We start from the raw sequence: 15,916 nt of genomic DNA, 5'->3' as shown, positions 1-15,916 counted from the left end.
AAAATATGATAAAGCTGCTTTGCATAATATACATAAACCATGAAAATTGCCAAAGTACAAAATGGACTGCAAAAAGGCCTATTATGCTTCAGTGTGCATGCACAGAGGAGGCATACTGTAGTCTGTCCGTGTGTCTCTCTGTTAACACTGTATCTACCTGCACGTTAAAATTTATGGAGCTAATAAACGTTAATAAGACTACTGCATTAAGAAGGAAGAGTGTACACGAGTTGTGATGTACATACATAGTGACAAAATTTTGACGGGTTAGGCTATAGCTAGTTGACTAGTAGTAATGGCACCACTGGCTATGAAGGTAGACAATACGAAAGGACAGCTACCATATCTTGTAAGCTGATAGTTGGTGGGTGTAAGCCTGTTGCTAGTGTTCTTCATTTTGGCACATGTAGTCCTTAGTCTTCAAGGAATTTGCTGAGAATATTGGAGTGAATGTTAAGGAAGGCGATAATTGCAGTTTGTTGGCAGCCAACGGAGGGCTTATGGAGTTTGTTGGAACTAGCTGTGACACTGACTGTAGGAGTTCAGAATGATTCTGTCGTCCATAAGTTTGTACTAGTCAAGAAGTTCGTGTACGCTGTTTTGCTGGAAAGTGATTTTCTGTCGCAGATGGATACTGTTTTGGGTTATGCTAAGCTAGGGTACCACTCTCCTGCCAGTTTGAAACAAAATCATCCATTGCTGAAGAATTAACATGAGCGCATGCTCAACATCTTCTGTATCGTTTCTTTATTCAAACCTCTTCTGTCTCTGCCAGCTCTTCCGGAATAGGTGGAAGACTCTTCCAGAAGAGGCAGAAAAGAATAAAGAAACAAGCTCATACACCTTCCACAGTTTTGCATTGAGGCAGCTTCCAGTGCAGCAGCAGCTGGACTACCAGAGCATTTGATATGGACTGTTGGACGTCTGACTGCTTCAAGACATATGCGTATGTTAGAACGGATATACAAGTGTTGTGGTCTGCGGTGCGTTGCATGAGCAAGTGGACATAGTAAAAATCAGCAATTGTTTGTGTTGCATTTGGTTCATGTCTCTATCTTGTTTAGTGCCTCAACAGGTTGACGCATGCTGATGCTTGGGAGGGTATTTGGGGGCAGCCTCACCGAGATGCAGAGCAAGCGGCAGCCAGTCAGAGTATGGGTGTACCCTTAACAGGTGGTATTTCTGGGGACAAGGCTGCTAGGTGACAGTGGTTTGTTTGTGCTGTCAGCTGATAGTGGCAGGCTGCTCTCCTGCGTGCCCACCGTTGAGCGGTGCTTGTCAGAGATCAGCCTTGGTAACCAGAAGCTGTCTCCTCAAGATAGCCCACTGGTGTCTATCAACGTGCAGGGGCGGGCATGGTCGGTAAGATTGATGCTCAATTTACTTTGCTCTCTTATAACTGGCGCTCCAGATAGCACTACACATGATCACAAAGAATCCGACAAAAACCCTGTCAGATATTGGCGTTTTGTTTGGTTTCCTTAGGGCATGGATGATTATAACCACAAAGCTTGAAACTCCAAACCACCTCAAACCTACGTCTTCTGCTGTCCATTTTGATTGCAGAAGTACTGCCAGCACTTGGCAGCATTTCACCTGCCTGCTTTACAGATGGATTGCATTACGGTGAATACTGCAAAGTGCTGGCAGCGCATCTGCAAGCAAAAAATAAATGGCAGAAGGCATGGTTCGAGGTGGTTTAGAGTCTTAATACAAACGAGTTTTACAAAAATAGAAAGCTAGCTGAATAGCCAATTTCCCACACCAGCAGATTGCTAGTTAATTTATTAATTTTACATGCAAAGGTTATTCATTGTGTGTGTGTGCAGGTGTGTGTGCATGCGTGCGCAAGTGTGTGTGTGTGTGTGTGTGTGTGTGTGTGTGTGTGTGTGCACGTGTGTGTGTGTGTGTGTGTGTGTGTGTGTGCACGTGTGTGTACGTGTGTGTGTGTGCACGTGTGTGTGTGTGTGTGCACGTGTGTGTGTGTGTGTGTGTGCACGTGTGTGTGTGTGTGCACGTGTGTGTGTGTGTGTGTGTGTGTGTGTGTGTGTGTGTGTGTGTGTGTGTGTGTGTGTGTGTGTGTGTGTGTGTGTGTGTGTGTGCAACATGACAGTGCATGCATGCCTGCAAAAACAATCTGGCGATCACTTGATTTCTTGATTTTCCGTGGCACTCACTTTTAGCACCAAAGTGCCTGTTGCTCACCCCTAAACGTGCCAAGAAGAAGGTACAATACACCTTGTTTGCACTGTAGGTAGCAAGAACAAGCAAGTGTACTAGAAAGTCAAGAAAGTGTAGGTGATCACCACTTTACCTACCTACAGACTGATGACTGTTACTTCTCATGGTTTAATTAGTTAGAAATCTACCTACTATTATTTTATTAATTAAACAGTGCAATCTGCTGCATTTGTTGACAGTGCCAGTAAATGATTAAAGACTTGCTGCAACTAACATGTCATGACGTGGTACCGAATTGGCAATGTGTGAATAAGACTGGCATAAATGTATTTCAGATGCTGTCCTTGTGTTGATGACCACAGCAAAGCAAAGTTTGACTGGAAACTTTGCAGTAGACAAAAACAACCAAATCAGTTGTAATGTCAGCTAACAAAACTTTCTAAAAGTCATGTGACTGAGCAAGGAGCATAACTGAAACAGGCTAATAAAACACTTACAATTTGTGTGATGTGTGTGCATATGCACATATCTATCTACTTTGTAATGCTTCCAATGCAATCAAATTAGTCTAATCACAGCGTAGTATTCAATTTGGTCAACAGACACGCGGCTTTCACAAGAACAGTCTATATTAATTTTTGGTCATATGTTTTGCAATCAGAGTCTTGTTGAACACGACCAACTGAAACCTACACGTCTGCAATGGCCAATTAAAGCAAAGGCAATCATTCGTCCCGACTCACTATAAATAATAAGGAACGTAACACGGCTATATCCATGTCCCATGTGTCTTGAATTTCAAAAATTTGACAATGACAGACAGTTTGAGTGGTGTTACAAAGTTTGTAGTCACGTGAAATAATAATCACTTTGTATGATTGTAGCTAGACCTTTTCAAGTTGCACGTTTGAAAACAGAATGGCATCTAAATTTGCAATACTTGGCAATAAGTCAATACTTAATTACTCCAGAGGGACCATAACTGCGGAAGTGAAAGTAGAAACATCTTCAGTTACACATGAGTAAACCTCTGGGAAGGAAATCATGCTAACCTTCTCGTGCTCTTGAAAAGATCATAGCTTGTAAACCACATAAACAGTGCCATATTGCAAAGATTTGGTGCAAAGCACTTTTAGGCCTAGTTAGGATTGCCATGAGACACCTGCTGTGTGTAAACATATAGCTGGTGCCCATGAGTGCAACTGTAAAAAGCAGAAACTGTGTTGTCTATAAAGCAGTAGATCTATGGTTCATAGCAAAAAGAAAATTCCAGTGCCTAACAAAGTCAAAAACTGCAGTTATTTCCTTGCAGATCAAACCACAGTAGCAATGCCTACCCAGTAGCGATAAATGGCTCTCGTTTACATAATGCTCGGCCTCTTATCTCTATTTCGACTAGCTAAAAGCATAAACATAGCAGAAGCTTAAATGAGTTTCTAGAAGTTAGTCCAGATCAGAATAAAGGTGTCAGAGCTAGAGAATTGCAAACACAGTTGAATGGACAAACAAATAGAAAGACAGACAAACAAACAAATAAACAGACAGACAGACAGACATAATAATATGGCAGACAGACAGACATCTCATCATTACAATACTATTGCACAGTTGAAAACTACAAAACAAACTCAAAGCATCCCGCTAACTATTATCACATGTATGCATGTCTTACCCACAATTACATTCAGTGTAAACGACTTTGACACTATAGAGCCATCAGTTGCAGTATATTGGCATGTATACACTCCAATGTCAGAGGTACTAGCTGACTTGATGTAGAGCCGCTGCACACCATTCTCGTACACCTGATATACACCAGCAGTCTGTACACTTGATGATGGTACATTATTGGTTGTGTTGTGTTTCCATTGTAAGAGAGCATTAAAGTTGGTCACATCAGGACTGACACCACAATCAATAGGATTAGAGTAATCTTGATTATCATCAACTGCCACACTTGCCCCTTCATTATGCATATTATTGTCTAGAATAGCAATCTCCAACTCTACAACAAAACACATTTTACTCTTCATTCAACACCTACCTACACCAAAAATCGTCTAACCATAACTGAAAACCACCTCACACACATGAAGAATATCGTTTCTTTGTAAATTGATGTATTTTCCCCAAACTGCTGGATTACAACTAACATTTCTCCAACTCAGAGAGTTGGCACCTGGAACCGTTCCACAATTGTGATTGGCATTCCCATTGTCTGTTAAGTCACTACCAACACGAACATTAACATTTGTAGTTCTAGGAGTAGGCAGGATAACCCCAACACTTGACACAAAGTACTCCTTCTTCAACTCAATACGAAGCCACTGATTAGTTGCAATCACTGTGGCAGCACATAACCAACCATCACTTGCTAAATTACCATCTATCGCCAATTTGGGCAAATGCGTAGTAGTGCTATACTGTGTGCTCAGAGTCACTGTTGCTCCTACACTGACAGCTAAATCAGAAGCCATACCTACACACATCACGTAAACATTAGACACAAAACAATTCTACAATAACAGCAATCATACAAGATGTGACTATGCAACTCTCAGTTGACGGTCCTGTACAATTGTGACCACTCGCACTGGCCACTTGACTGATCTGCCGAGTTCTGGTACCCTTTCCACACTGAACACTACATGAACTCCAACCGCCCCAAACACAATCCACTGAAAATGAAACACAACATTGCCATTAAAATACTGCTCACTCAAACTTAAGTCACCAAATCAAGAAACAACACCTGTTATCATTACTTCTACATAAATGTTATAAAGGTAACTGCACTGCAACAATCCAAAAGTATTTATTGCATTTTTCGTTAATTCTTATGGTCCATATGCCCCCAAAATAAAATTTTTATTTTTGATAGCCGCAAAGTTGCTTCCAGTTGTTTATATCTGGTATAGTAGACGTATACACGGTGTGACATATTAATGGAAACAGAAGCGGCTATAGCGCATGCAGGCAATACCAATGTCTTACAAGATGTAAACCTCTGATTGATTGCTGGTTGCAGTAATGTGTTCAGAAAAAAGTGTGGCTTTGATTCGCTTCTCCAATAATGCCCAGATGTGAAAAAATGGACAGCACAAGTGAAACAAGCGAGAGCGTCGGTGGGATGGGCCAACCGGACATTCAGACCCGTGTAGTGCATGTTCAGTCAGAATATTGCAAAACAGACGAAAACGTTACTATGAGCTTCTGGGCTTTTACCCAAAGTAAACTAAGACTCAAGTGTGAAACATCAAGCTGAGCATGCGATTTGTGTACTAACGAACCATTGAGATGATTACAACAAGATAAGGTATGAGAAAGTCAACAAATTATACAAAAGATGAGAAAGGTCAAAAAAGTGTGATAAATAAAAGGTAAGTTCTGTAGCATTCTAAAGGCACAGTTGCTGAATATACGCACTACATACATATAAACTTGTGGTTGGCCCATCCCACCAATTTCTCAATTTCACCATTTCTTTCACATGCTTGCATTATTGGAGAAGCGACTCAAGACAGAAAAGACTCACTGTCTTTCTGAGCACATTACTGTAGCAACCAGAGGTATTTTATCTCGTAAGACATTTGTATTGCTTGCATGCGTTGCAGCCACTTACTTCCATTCCCACTAATACGTCACAGCGTGTACTTCTACTATACCAGATATAAACAACCGGAAGCAACTTTGTACTTCAATATCTTCACAAAAGTAACTTCAAACAATTAGTTATTTTGGGGCATGCAGACGTTAAGAACTAAATAATAAATGCAGTAAAAATCTTTGGTTCTTTTGCATTGCAGTTACCCTTTCACTGTAAACTTTACAAACGACACAACATACACTCAATAACATTTTTGCTTAAGTAATTCAATACCAAAATATGATAAAGCTGCTTTGCATAATATACATAAACCATGAAAATTGCCAAAGTACAAAATGGACTGCAAAAAGGCCTATTATGCTTCAGTGTGCATGCACAGAGGAGGCATACTGTAGTCTGTCCGTGTGTCTCTCTGTTAACACTGTATCTACCTGCACGTTAAAATTTATGGAGCTAATAAACGTTAATAAGACTACTGCATTAAGAAGGAAGAGTGTACACGAGTTGTGATGTACATACATAGTGACAAAATTTTGACGGGTTAGGCTATAGCTAGTTGACTAGTAGTAATGGCACCACTGGCTATGAAGGTAGACAATACGAAAGGACAGCTACCATATCTTGTAAGCTGATAGTTGGTGGGTGTAAGCCTGTTGCTAGTGTTCTTCATTTTGGCACATGTAGTCCTTAGTCTTCAAGGAATTTGCTGAGAATATTGGAGTGAATGTTAAGGAAGGCGATAATTGCAGTTTGTTGGCAGCCAACGGAGGGCTTATGGAGTTTGTTGGAACTAGCTGTGACACTGACTGTAGGAGTTCAGAATGATTCTGTCGTCCATAAGTTTGTACTAGTCAAGAAGTTCGTGTACGCTGTTTTGCTGGAAAGTGATTTTCTGTCGCAGATGGATACTGTTTTGGGTTATGCTAAGCTAGGGTACCACTCTCCTGCCAGTTTGAAACAAAATCATCCATTGCTGAAGAATTAACATGAGCGCATGCTCAACATCTTCTGTATCGTTTCTTTATTCAAACCTCTTCTGTCTCTGCCAGCTCTTCCGGAATAGGTGGAAGACTCTTCCAGAAGAGGCAGAAAAGAATAAAGAAACAAGCTCATACACCTTCCACAGTTTTGCATTGAGGCAGCTTCCAGTGCAGCAGCAGCTGGACTACCAGAGCATTTGATATGGACTGTTGGACGTCTGACTGCTTCAAGACATATGCGTATGTTAGAACGGATATACAAGTGTTGTGGTCTGCGGTGCGTTGCATGAGCAAGTGGACATAGTAAAAATCAGCAATTGTTTGTGTTGCATTTGGTTCATGTCTCTATCTTGTTTAGTGCCTCAACAGGTTGACGCATGCTGATGCTTGGGAGGGTATTTGGGGGCAGCCTCACCGAGATGCAGAGCAAGCGGCAGCCAGTCAGAGTATGGGTGTACCCTTAACAGGTGGTATTTCTGGGGACAAGGCTGCTAGGTGACAGTGGTTTGTTTGTGCTGTCAGCTGATAGTGGCAGGCTGCTCTCCTGCGTGCCCACCGTTGAGCGGTGCTTGTCAGAGATCAGCCTTGGTAACCAGAAGCTGTCTCCTCAAGATAGCCCACTGGTGTCTATCAACGTGCAGGGGCGGGCATGGTCGGTAAGATTGATGCTCAATTTACTTTGCTCTCTTATAACTGGCGCTCCAGATAGCACTACACATGATCACAAAGAATCCGACAAAAACCCTGTCAGATATTGGCGTTTTGTTTGGTTTCCTTAGGGCATGGATGATTATAACCACAAAGCTTGAAACTCCAAACCACCTCAAACCTACGTCTTCTGCTGTCCATTTTGATTGCAGAAGTACTGCCAGCACTTGGCAGCATTTCACCTGCCTGCTTTACAGATGGATTGCATTACGGTGAATACTGCAAAGTGCTGGCAGCGCATCTGCAAGCAAAAAATAAATGGCAGAAGGCATGGTTCGAGGTGGTTTAGAGTCTTAATACAAACGAGTTTTACAAAAATAGAAAGCTAGCTGAATAGCCAATTTCCCACACCAGCAGATTGCTAGTTAATTTATTAATTTTACATGCAAAGGTTATTCATTGTGTGTGTGCAGGTGTGTGTGCATGCGTGCGCAAGTGTGTGTGTGTGTGTGTGTGTGTGTGTGTGTGTGTGTGTGTGTGTGTGTGTGCACGTGTGTGTGTGTGTGTGTGCACGTGTGTGTGTGTGTGTGTGTGTGTGTGTGTGTGTGTGTGTGTGTGTGTGTGTGTGTGTGTGTGTGTGTGTGTGTGTGTGTGTGTGTGTGTGTGTGTGTGTGTGTGTGTGCAACATGACAGTGCATGCATGCCTGCAAAAACAATCTGGCGATCACTTGATTTCTTGATTTTCCGTGGCACTCACTTTTAGCACCAAAGTGCCTGTTGCTCACCCCTAAACGTGCCAAGAAGAAGGTACAATACACCTTGTTTGCACTGTAGGTAGCAAGAACAAGCAAGTGTACTAGAAAGTCAAGAAAGTGTAGGTGATCACCACTTTACCTACCTACAGACTGATGACTGTTACTTCTCATGGTTTAATTAGTTAGAAATCTACCTACTATTATTTTATTAATTAAACAGTGCAATCTGCTGCATTTGTTGACAGTGCCAGTAAATGATTAAAGACTTGCTGCAACTAACATGTCATGACGTGGTACCGAATTGGCAATGTGTGAATAAGACTGGCATAAATGTATTTCAGATGCTGTCCTTGTGTTGATGACCACAGCAAAGCAAAGTTTGACTGGAAACTTTGCAGTAGACAAAAACAACCAAATCAGTTGTAATGTCAGCTAACAAAACTTTCTAAAAGTCATGTGACTGAGCAAGGAGCATAACTGAAACAGGCTAATAAAACACTTACAATTTGTGTGATGTGTGTGCATATGCACATATCTATCTACTTTGTAATGCTTCCAATGCAATCAAATTAGTCTAATCACAGCGTAGTATTCAATTTGGTCAACAGACACGCGGCTTTCACAAGAACAGTCTATATTAATTTTTGGTCATATGTTTTGCAATCAGAGTCTTGTTGAACACGACCAACTGAAACCTACACGTCTGCAATGGCCAATTAAAGCAAAGGCAATCATTCGTCCCGACTCACTATAAATAATAAGGAACGTAACACGGCTATATCCATGTCCCATGTGTCTTGAATTTCAAAAACTTGACAATGACAGACAGTTTGAGTGGTGTTACAAAGTTTGTAGTCACGTGAAATAATAATCACTTTGTATGATTGTAGCTAGACCTTTTCAAGTTGCACGTTTGAAAACAAAATGGCATCTAAATTTGCAATACTTGGCAATAAGTCAATACTTAATTACTCCAAAGGGACCATAACTGCGGAAGTGAAAGTAGAAACATCCTCAGTTACACGTGAGTAAACCTCTGGGAAGGAAATCATGCTAACCTTCTCGTGCTCTTGAAAAGATCATAGCTTGTAAACCACATAAACAGTGCCATATTGCAAAGATTTGGTGCAAGCACTATTAGGCCTAGTTAGGATTGCCATGAGACACCTGCTGTGTGTAAACATATAGCTGGTGCCCATGAGTGCAACTGTAAAAAGCAGAAACTGTGTTGTCTATAAAGCAGTAGATCTATGGTTCATAGCAAAAAGAAAATTCCAGTGCCTAACAAAGTCAAAAACTGCAGTTATTTCCTTGCAGATCAAACCACAGTAGCAATGCCTACCCAGTAGCGATAAATGGCTCTCGTTTACATAATGCTCGGCCTCTTATCTCTATTTCGACTAGCTAAAAGCATAAACATAGCAGAAGCTTAAATGAGTTTCTAGAAGTTAGTCCAGATCAGAATAAAGGTGTCAGAGCTAGAGAATTGCAAACACAGTTGAATGGACAAACAAATAGAAAGACAGACAAACAAACAAATAAACAGACAGACAGACAGACATAATAATATGGCAGACAGACAGACATCTCATCATTACAATACTATTGCACAGTTGAAAACTACAAAACAAACTCAAAGCATCCCGCTAACTATTATCACATGTATGCATGTCTTACCCACAATTACATTCAGTGTAAACGACTTTGACACTATAGAGCCATCAGTTGCAGTATATTGGCATGTATACACTCCAATGTCAGAGGTACTAGCTGACTTGATGTAGAGCCGCTGCACACCATTCTCGTACACCTGATATACACCAGCAGTCTGTACACTTGATGATGGTACATTATTGGTTGTGTTGTGTTTCCATTGTAAGAGAGCATTAAAGTTGGTCACATCAGGACTGACACCACAATCAATAGGATTAGAGTAATCTTGATTATCATCAACTGCCACACTTGCCCCTTCATTATGCATATTATTGTCTAGAATAGCAATCTCCAACTCTACAACAAAACACATTTTACTCTTCATTCAACACCTACCTACACCAAAAATCGTCTAACCATAACTGAAAACCACCTCACACACATGAAGAATATCGTTTCTTTGTAAATTGATGTATTTTCCCCAAACTGCTGGATTACAACTAACATTTCTCCAACTCAGAGAGTTGTAAATTGATGTATTTTCCCCAAACTGCTGGATTACAACTAACATTTCTCCAACTCAGAGAGTTGGCACCTGGAACCGTTCCACAATTGTGATTGGCATTCCCATTGTCTGTTAAGTCACTACCAACACGAACATTAACATTTGTAGTTCTAGGAGTAGGCAGGATAACCCCAACACTTGACACAAAGTACTCCTTCTTCAACTCAATACGAAGCCACTGATTAGTTGCAATCACTGTGGCAGCACATAACCAACCATCACTTGCTAAATTACCATCTATCGCCAATTTGGGCAAATGCGTAGTAGTGCTATACTGTGTGCTCAGAGTCACTGTTGCTCCTACACTGACAGCTAAATCAGAAGCCATACCTACACACATCACGTAAACATTAGACACAAAACAATTCTACAATAACAGCAATCATACAAGATGTGACTATGCAACTCTCAGTTGACGGTCCTGTACAATTGTGACCACTCGCACTGGCCACTTGACTGATCTGCCGAGTTCTGGTACCCTTTCCACACTGAACACTACATGAACTCCAACCGCCCCAAACACAATCCACTGAAAATGAAACACAACATTGCCATTAAAATATTGCTCACTCAAACTTAACTCACCAAATCAAGAAACAACACCTGTTATCATTACTTCCACATAAATGTTATAAAGGTAACTGCACTGCAACAATCAAAAGTATTTTATTGCATTATTCGTTAGTTCTTATTGTCCTTATGCCCTCCAAATAAAATTTTTATTTTTGATAGCCGCAAAGTTGCTTCCAGTTGTTTATATCCGGTGTAGTAGACGTACACGCTGTGACGTATTAATGGAAAGAGAAGTGGCTATAGCGCATGCAGGCAATACAAATGTCTTACAAGATGTAAACTTCTGGTTGCTTGTTGGTTGCAGTAATGTGCTCAGAAAAAAAGTGTGGTTTTGATTCATTTCTCCAATAATGCCAAGATGTGAAAAAATGGACAGCATGAATGAAACAAGCGAGAGCGTCAGTGGGATAGGCCAACCGGACATTCAGACCCGTGTAGTGCATATTCTCAGACAAAATATTTTAAAACAGAGGAAAACGTTACTATGAGCTTTTGGGCTTTTATATACCCAAAGTAAACTAAGACTGAAGCCTGAAACATCCAGCTGAGCATGCGATTTGTGTACTAATTAAGAAGCCATTGAGATGATTGCAACATGACAATGTATGAGAAAGTCAACACATTATACAGAAGAGGAGAAAGGTCGAAAGAAAGCGTGATAAATAAAAGGTAAGTCCTGTACAATTCTAACGGCAGCTAGAGTTACTGAATATACGCACTAGATGCGTCTAAGCGTTCGGTTGGCCCATCCCACTGACTTCTCGCTTGTTTTACTGCACTGTCCACTTCCTTCACATCTTGGCATTATTGGAGAAGCGACTCAAAGCCACACTGCCTTTCTGAGCACATTACTGTAGCCAGCAGGCAACCAGAGGTATTTTATCTCGTAAGACATTTGTATAGCCTGCATGCACTGTAGCCACTTCTGTTCCCAATAGTATGTCACAGTGTGTACGTCTACTATACCGGACATAAACAACTGGAAGCAACTTTGCACCTCAATATCTTCACGCATGTAACTTCAAAATAATTAGTTATTTTGGGGGCATACACACATTAAGACTAACAAAATGCAGCAAATTTTTTTGATTTTTTTGCATTGCAGTTACCCTTTCACTGCAAACTCTACAAATGACACAACATTCACTCAATAACATTTTTGCCTAAGTAATTCAATCCCAAAATATGATAAAGATGCTTTACATAATATACATAAACTATGCAAATTGCCTCGTGTACATCTAAGTACAAAATGTACTGCAAATGGCCTATTATGCTTCGTGCGCATGCACAGAGGAGGCATACTGTAGTCTGTTCATGTGTCTGTCTGTTACCACTGTATCCACCTGCACGTTAAATTTTTATGGAGCTAATAAACATCAACAAGACAACTGCATTAAGAAGGAAGAGTGTACAGGAGTTGTGACGTACATACATAGTGACAAGGTTTTGATGGGTTACACTATAGTTGACTAGTAGTAACTGCACCAATGGCTATGAAGGTATACAATACATAAGGACAGCTACCATATCTTGTAAGCTGATGGTTGGTGGGTGTAAGCCTGCATGTTGCTAGTGTTCTTCATTTTGGCACATGTAAGTCCTTAGTCTCCGAGGAATTTAATTGCTAAGAGTATTGGAGTGAATGTGGAGGAAGGCGATAATTGCAGTTTGTTGGCAGCCAATGGAGGGTTTATGGAGATTGTTGGAACTGTGACACTGACTGTAGGAGCTGGGAATGATTCTGTGGTCCAAAAGTTTGTACTAGTCAAGATGTTTGTGTACACTGTTTTGCTGGAAAGTGATTTTCTGTCGCATATGGATACCGTTTTGGGTTATGGTAACGGTACTGTTGCACTTGGCAAGGATGCTTCTGTTTGCCTACCTATTCAAAACGTGCTAACTGGCTGGCCTTGTTAGGAGAATAGAGTAAGAAATCTGTTAGAAAGAACATGTGGCTTGATATCGGTCACAGTCACTGAAAGATCAGTTACTGCTGAAGAGTCTATCCATGAATCTGATTTGAAGTCTGACCCTTGGAAAACAAGTGACCATGTGACTGTGTCTGATGGACTCAGGATCCACAGAGACAACAGCTGCTACCTCTGATCGAATGAGTAACGTGATGTATTTTGTCAGGCCCTACGGACCTTGGTCAGTCGAACATGGCTTGTCATCGAATTGACACTGGAGATAGTTTGCCTATCAATATGCCACCATACAGAACATCACCTGGTAAACCAGAAGAAATTCAGCGTCAGGTTGACCCAATACTGGAAACAGGGGTTACATGAAGAGCTGACTTTGCTATGGAGAGCCGACACATAGTCTCACCCCAGACGCAGTGTGGATTACAGCCATGGATGCGCCACCATCACCACTATGTCTGGTTTGATACACGCCTTCCTGGGCGAGAGTAAGTACTCTAATTTCATAAATGTTCGATGATCTAAATTTTCGGCTAAATTAGGTTGCTGCTATTACGGCGTACATTAATTTCCGGCGTAAGGTGGTTGGCAGAAACCTTCACATACTAAACACAGTACTAGACGCATATCATATCATTCGGCGCGTTGTTCTAAACTACTACTATGTGAGTAGTCTCCCATAGCCCACCCCTCCCCATTTTGATAAGCACGACATGCAGTGTGAAAGTTCGAATTCTTGGTATTAGGTGTCAAAGTCCCATAATATTATGTTGTGCTCTGGAGAGCTGCCTCACAAAGGCGTCTCAATTCTTGACAAGTAGGCGACAGACTCGAATACCACTGCTGCTGTTTTCATTGCAAAAGGGACATCAGTAGCAGTGGTTGTCACCGAGAACGCAACAGTTGTGATCTTTGACAGTCACCCGCATGGCCAGAAAGATGCTCTCATTGCAGTTTCTACTGGGATTGCACCTGCAATTTGCTTTCTGGGCAATCGTCTCTATGGAGGCATAGATAATAGCAAAAGCTGATGTTTGCTTTCTAGAGAAAGTGCAAGAGGTTGTAATGTAGTAGTAATTTCACAATTTTATTTGTTTGGTCAAAGTGCTGACAGTTGCCCAGATTTTTGGCAAATATATGAATGTGCTTACAGTACGTATACTAATAGTACTAGTAACGTCTGTTTTGAATGTTTCAGAAGAAACTGATCCAACATTTGAATGGGAATTAAATTTGGGTGGACATTTAATTTGGGCATGGCAGACCCTTCGCCGAAATTGTCAAAATTAAATGTATGCCGTGAACATTTACGAAATTAGAGTATGTAATCCAATTCTTCAGCGTGTGTCATACTAAAATGATATTAGCTACGAACTGAGCTTTCGATTGGACTTTGACGTTGTTCTAGCCTCTGTATTTGTCGATATTGCGATTTTAGGCCGCTGTCAAGCGTTAGTAAGAGATTGCAGCTACAATACTGAGCGTAGGGGTGAAACGGAAGATTAGAAATGGCACTTGCAATGCATCATACGCCTTTGAACGCGTACACAGGTTCTCAGTTGAAGCTGCAATGCGTCATATGCCTCTACTGCAATGCATTGGACTGCTACCTACTAAAAAAATTAGCGAAAACGTCTGGTTGGGTACCGCCCCTTGCTGTCAGAGCTAACTATGTCCCTTGAGACATGATTAGTGTCAGTTACAAGTGTACTTTGTCGGTGTAGTAGATAATTACAGGAAACGACTGTATCTCTAGTGACAGTAGTTGATATTTGGCAAGAAAGAAAACCAAAGACAAACACCTCATGCAGATCACACGTTTGCTGGACTTAGTAACAGCTAAAGGAAACTTTACTGTCTCAGTCTCGCATATTCATGGTGTGGCAGCTGAATGCCACCTACAGTCAACTATTCACACGTACCGTACTACCTACGATCAATCCGTTACTAGACTAGAGCTGTGCTGTATCTAGCACTGCTGATAGCCGATATCAATTTATATGAAAAGCCTCATAAAGTTCCGTCGCCCCATCCTTTTGAATTGTAGCTAGAGATGGTTATGGATTGTGTGAGCTGAATGCCACCTACAGTCAACTATTCACACGTCCCCTACTTTACTAGAAGTTTGCATGTTTTCCATTCAACAAATACGTGTAGCAAGGGCGATGCGTTTCAGTAGCCTACATAGACCGTAGTAGACGGTCAGAAAACTCCGTTGCGACGTGTTACTCACCAACGCGAGGCGCCGTAAACCTACTTACTAGTCTAGGAGTGTCAAATGCTAGTTGAGGATAGACTAAAGCCTGGTTCACAATATGACGCCGACGTTGAGTTGAGCGTCAAACTTCAAAGAAACCACCTCGACGTTGACGTCGGCGTCAATATTGTGAACCAGGCTTAAAACTGCAACGAGCTCTGCAGCTGCATGTACATGTAGATGAGTAGGCTGGGTTTTCTCTCACCTCACACAGTAACTACGATCCGTAGAGATATAGTTAATTAGAGCAGCTTACCTGCGCAAACGCCGTGCAAACACAAAAGCAGAAGACATGTCGCAGACAGTAGCAAGGCTTCCTTCATAATATGCAGTGTGCAGCCTCTCAGTGTGGATTGCAGCCCCCGGATGCTCTGCCAGTATCTATGCTACAACTAAAAATATGCTTCGGTACCGCCCTTGACATGATTAGTGTCAGTTAAAATTAATTAACAGCATTGGTGGTGGCTGTAGATTCAAACACGTGCTATTCCAAGGACACTCCAATTGTGTGTGTGTGTGTGTGTGTGTGTGTGTGTGTGTGTGTGTGTGTGTGTGTGTGTGTGTGTGTGTGTGTGTGTGTGTGTGTGTCCAACTGTTCTATAAAACTCCGCCGCTACAAACCCCGCGACAGATCCCCAAATCACACGCAAAAAAACCACCCCAAACTCAACAACAACTAGAACAACAATACTCCACTCACAAATCTACAACTAGAATGCCATAGACCCTCAAAATCACAAAACAACACAATCATAGCAGCAAAATGTGT

The 15,916-nt window shown here is 41.4% G+C and overlaps 2 protein-coding genes across 2 annotated transcripts in view; both read right to left on the bottom strand.

Annotated features, from left to right (window-relative positions):
- Positions 1 to 10,293, bottom strand: part of LOC134185689 (uncharacterized) — a 34,616-nt gene extending 24,323 nt beyond the window's left edge. The window contains exons 1-5 of the mRNA XM_062653543.1: positions 10,242 to 10,293; positions 9,849 to 10,181; positions 4,719 to 4,859; positions 4,247 to 4,660; positions 3,854 to 4,186 (exon numbers count right to left, since the gene is read on the bottom strand). Coding sequence (XP_062509527.1) covers positions 3,854 to 4,186; positions 4,247 to 4,660; positions 4,719 to 4,859; positions 9,849 to 10,152 — 1,192 coding nt within the window. The 5' untranslated portion in view covers positions 10,153 to 10,181; positions 10,242 to 10,293. The remainder of the gene's footprint in view (positions 1 to 3,853; positions 4,187 to 4,246; positions 4,661 to 4,718; positions 4,860 to 9,848; positions 10,182 to 10,241) is intronic.
- Positions 10,294 to 10,324: 31 nt separating this feature from the next.
- LOC134185374 (uncharacterized) lies at positions 10,325 to 15,635 on the bottom strand. Its single transcript, XM_062653155.1, has 3 exons — positions 15,404 to 15,635; positions 10,778 to 10,918; positions 10,325 to 10,719 (listed from the first exon to the last, which is right to left on the bottom strand). The coding sequence occupies exons 1-3, from the start codon at positions 15,468 to 15,470 to the stop codon at positions 10,325 to 10,327; spliced, it is 603 nt and encodes a 200-aa protein (XP_062509139.1). The 5' UTR covers positions 15,471 to 15,635.
- Between the last annotated feature and the right edge of the window lie 281 nt (positions 15,636 to 15,916).

This window comes from Corticium candelabrum, chromosome 10, assembly GCF_963422355.1.
Source record: "Corticium candelabrum chromosome 10, ooCorCand1.1, whole genome shotgun sequence".
Lineage (NCBI taxonomy): Eukaryota > Metazoa > Porifera > Homoscleromorpha > Homosclerophorida > Plakinidae > Corticium > Corticium candelabrum.
The sequence above is the reverse complement of the archived record's forward strand: the minus strand, read 5'-3'. Positions and strand labels throughout refer to the sequence as shown.

What these genes read in the sequence shown, in the direction of transcription:
- LOC134185374 (XM_062653155.1), bottom strand. Translation starts at nt 15,470, where the DNA reads ATGAAGGAAGCCTTGCTACTGTCTGCGACATGTCTTCTGCTTTTGTGT. An exon ending in TTTGCACGGCGTTTGCGCAG is followed by an intron (nt 10,919 to 15,403) that starts GTAAGCTGCTCT and finishes TTTCATTTTCAG; the next exon opens with TGGATTGTGTTTGGGGCGGT. An exon ending in GAGTTGCATAGTCACATCTT is followed by an intron (nt 10,720 to 10,777) that starts GTATGATTGCTG and finishes TGATGTGTGTAG; the next exon opens with GTATGGCTTCTGATTTAGCT.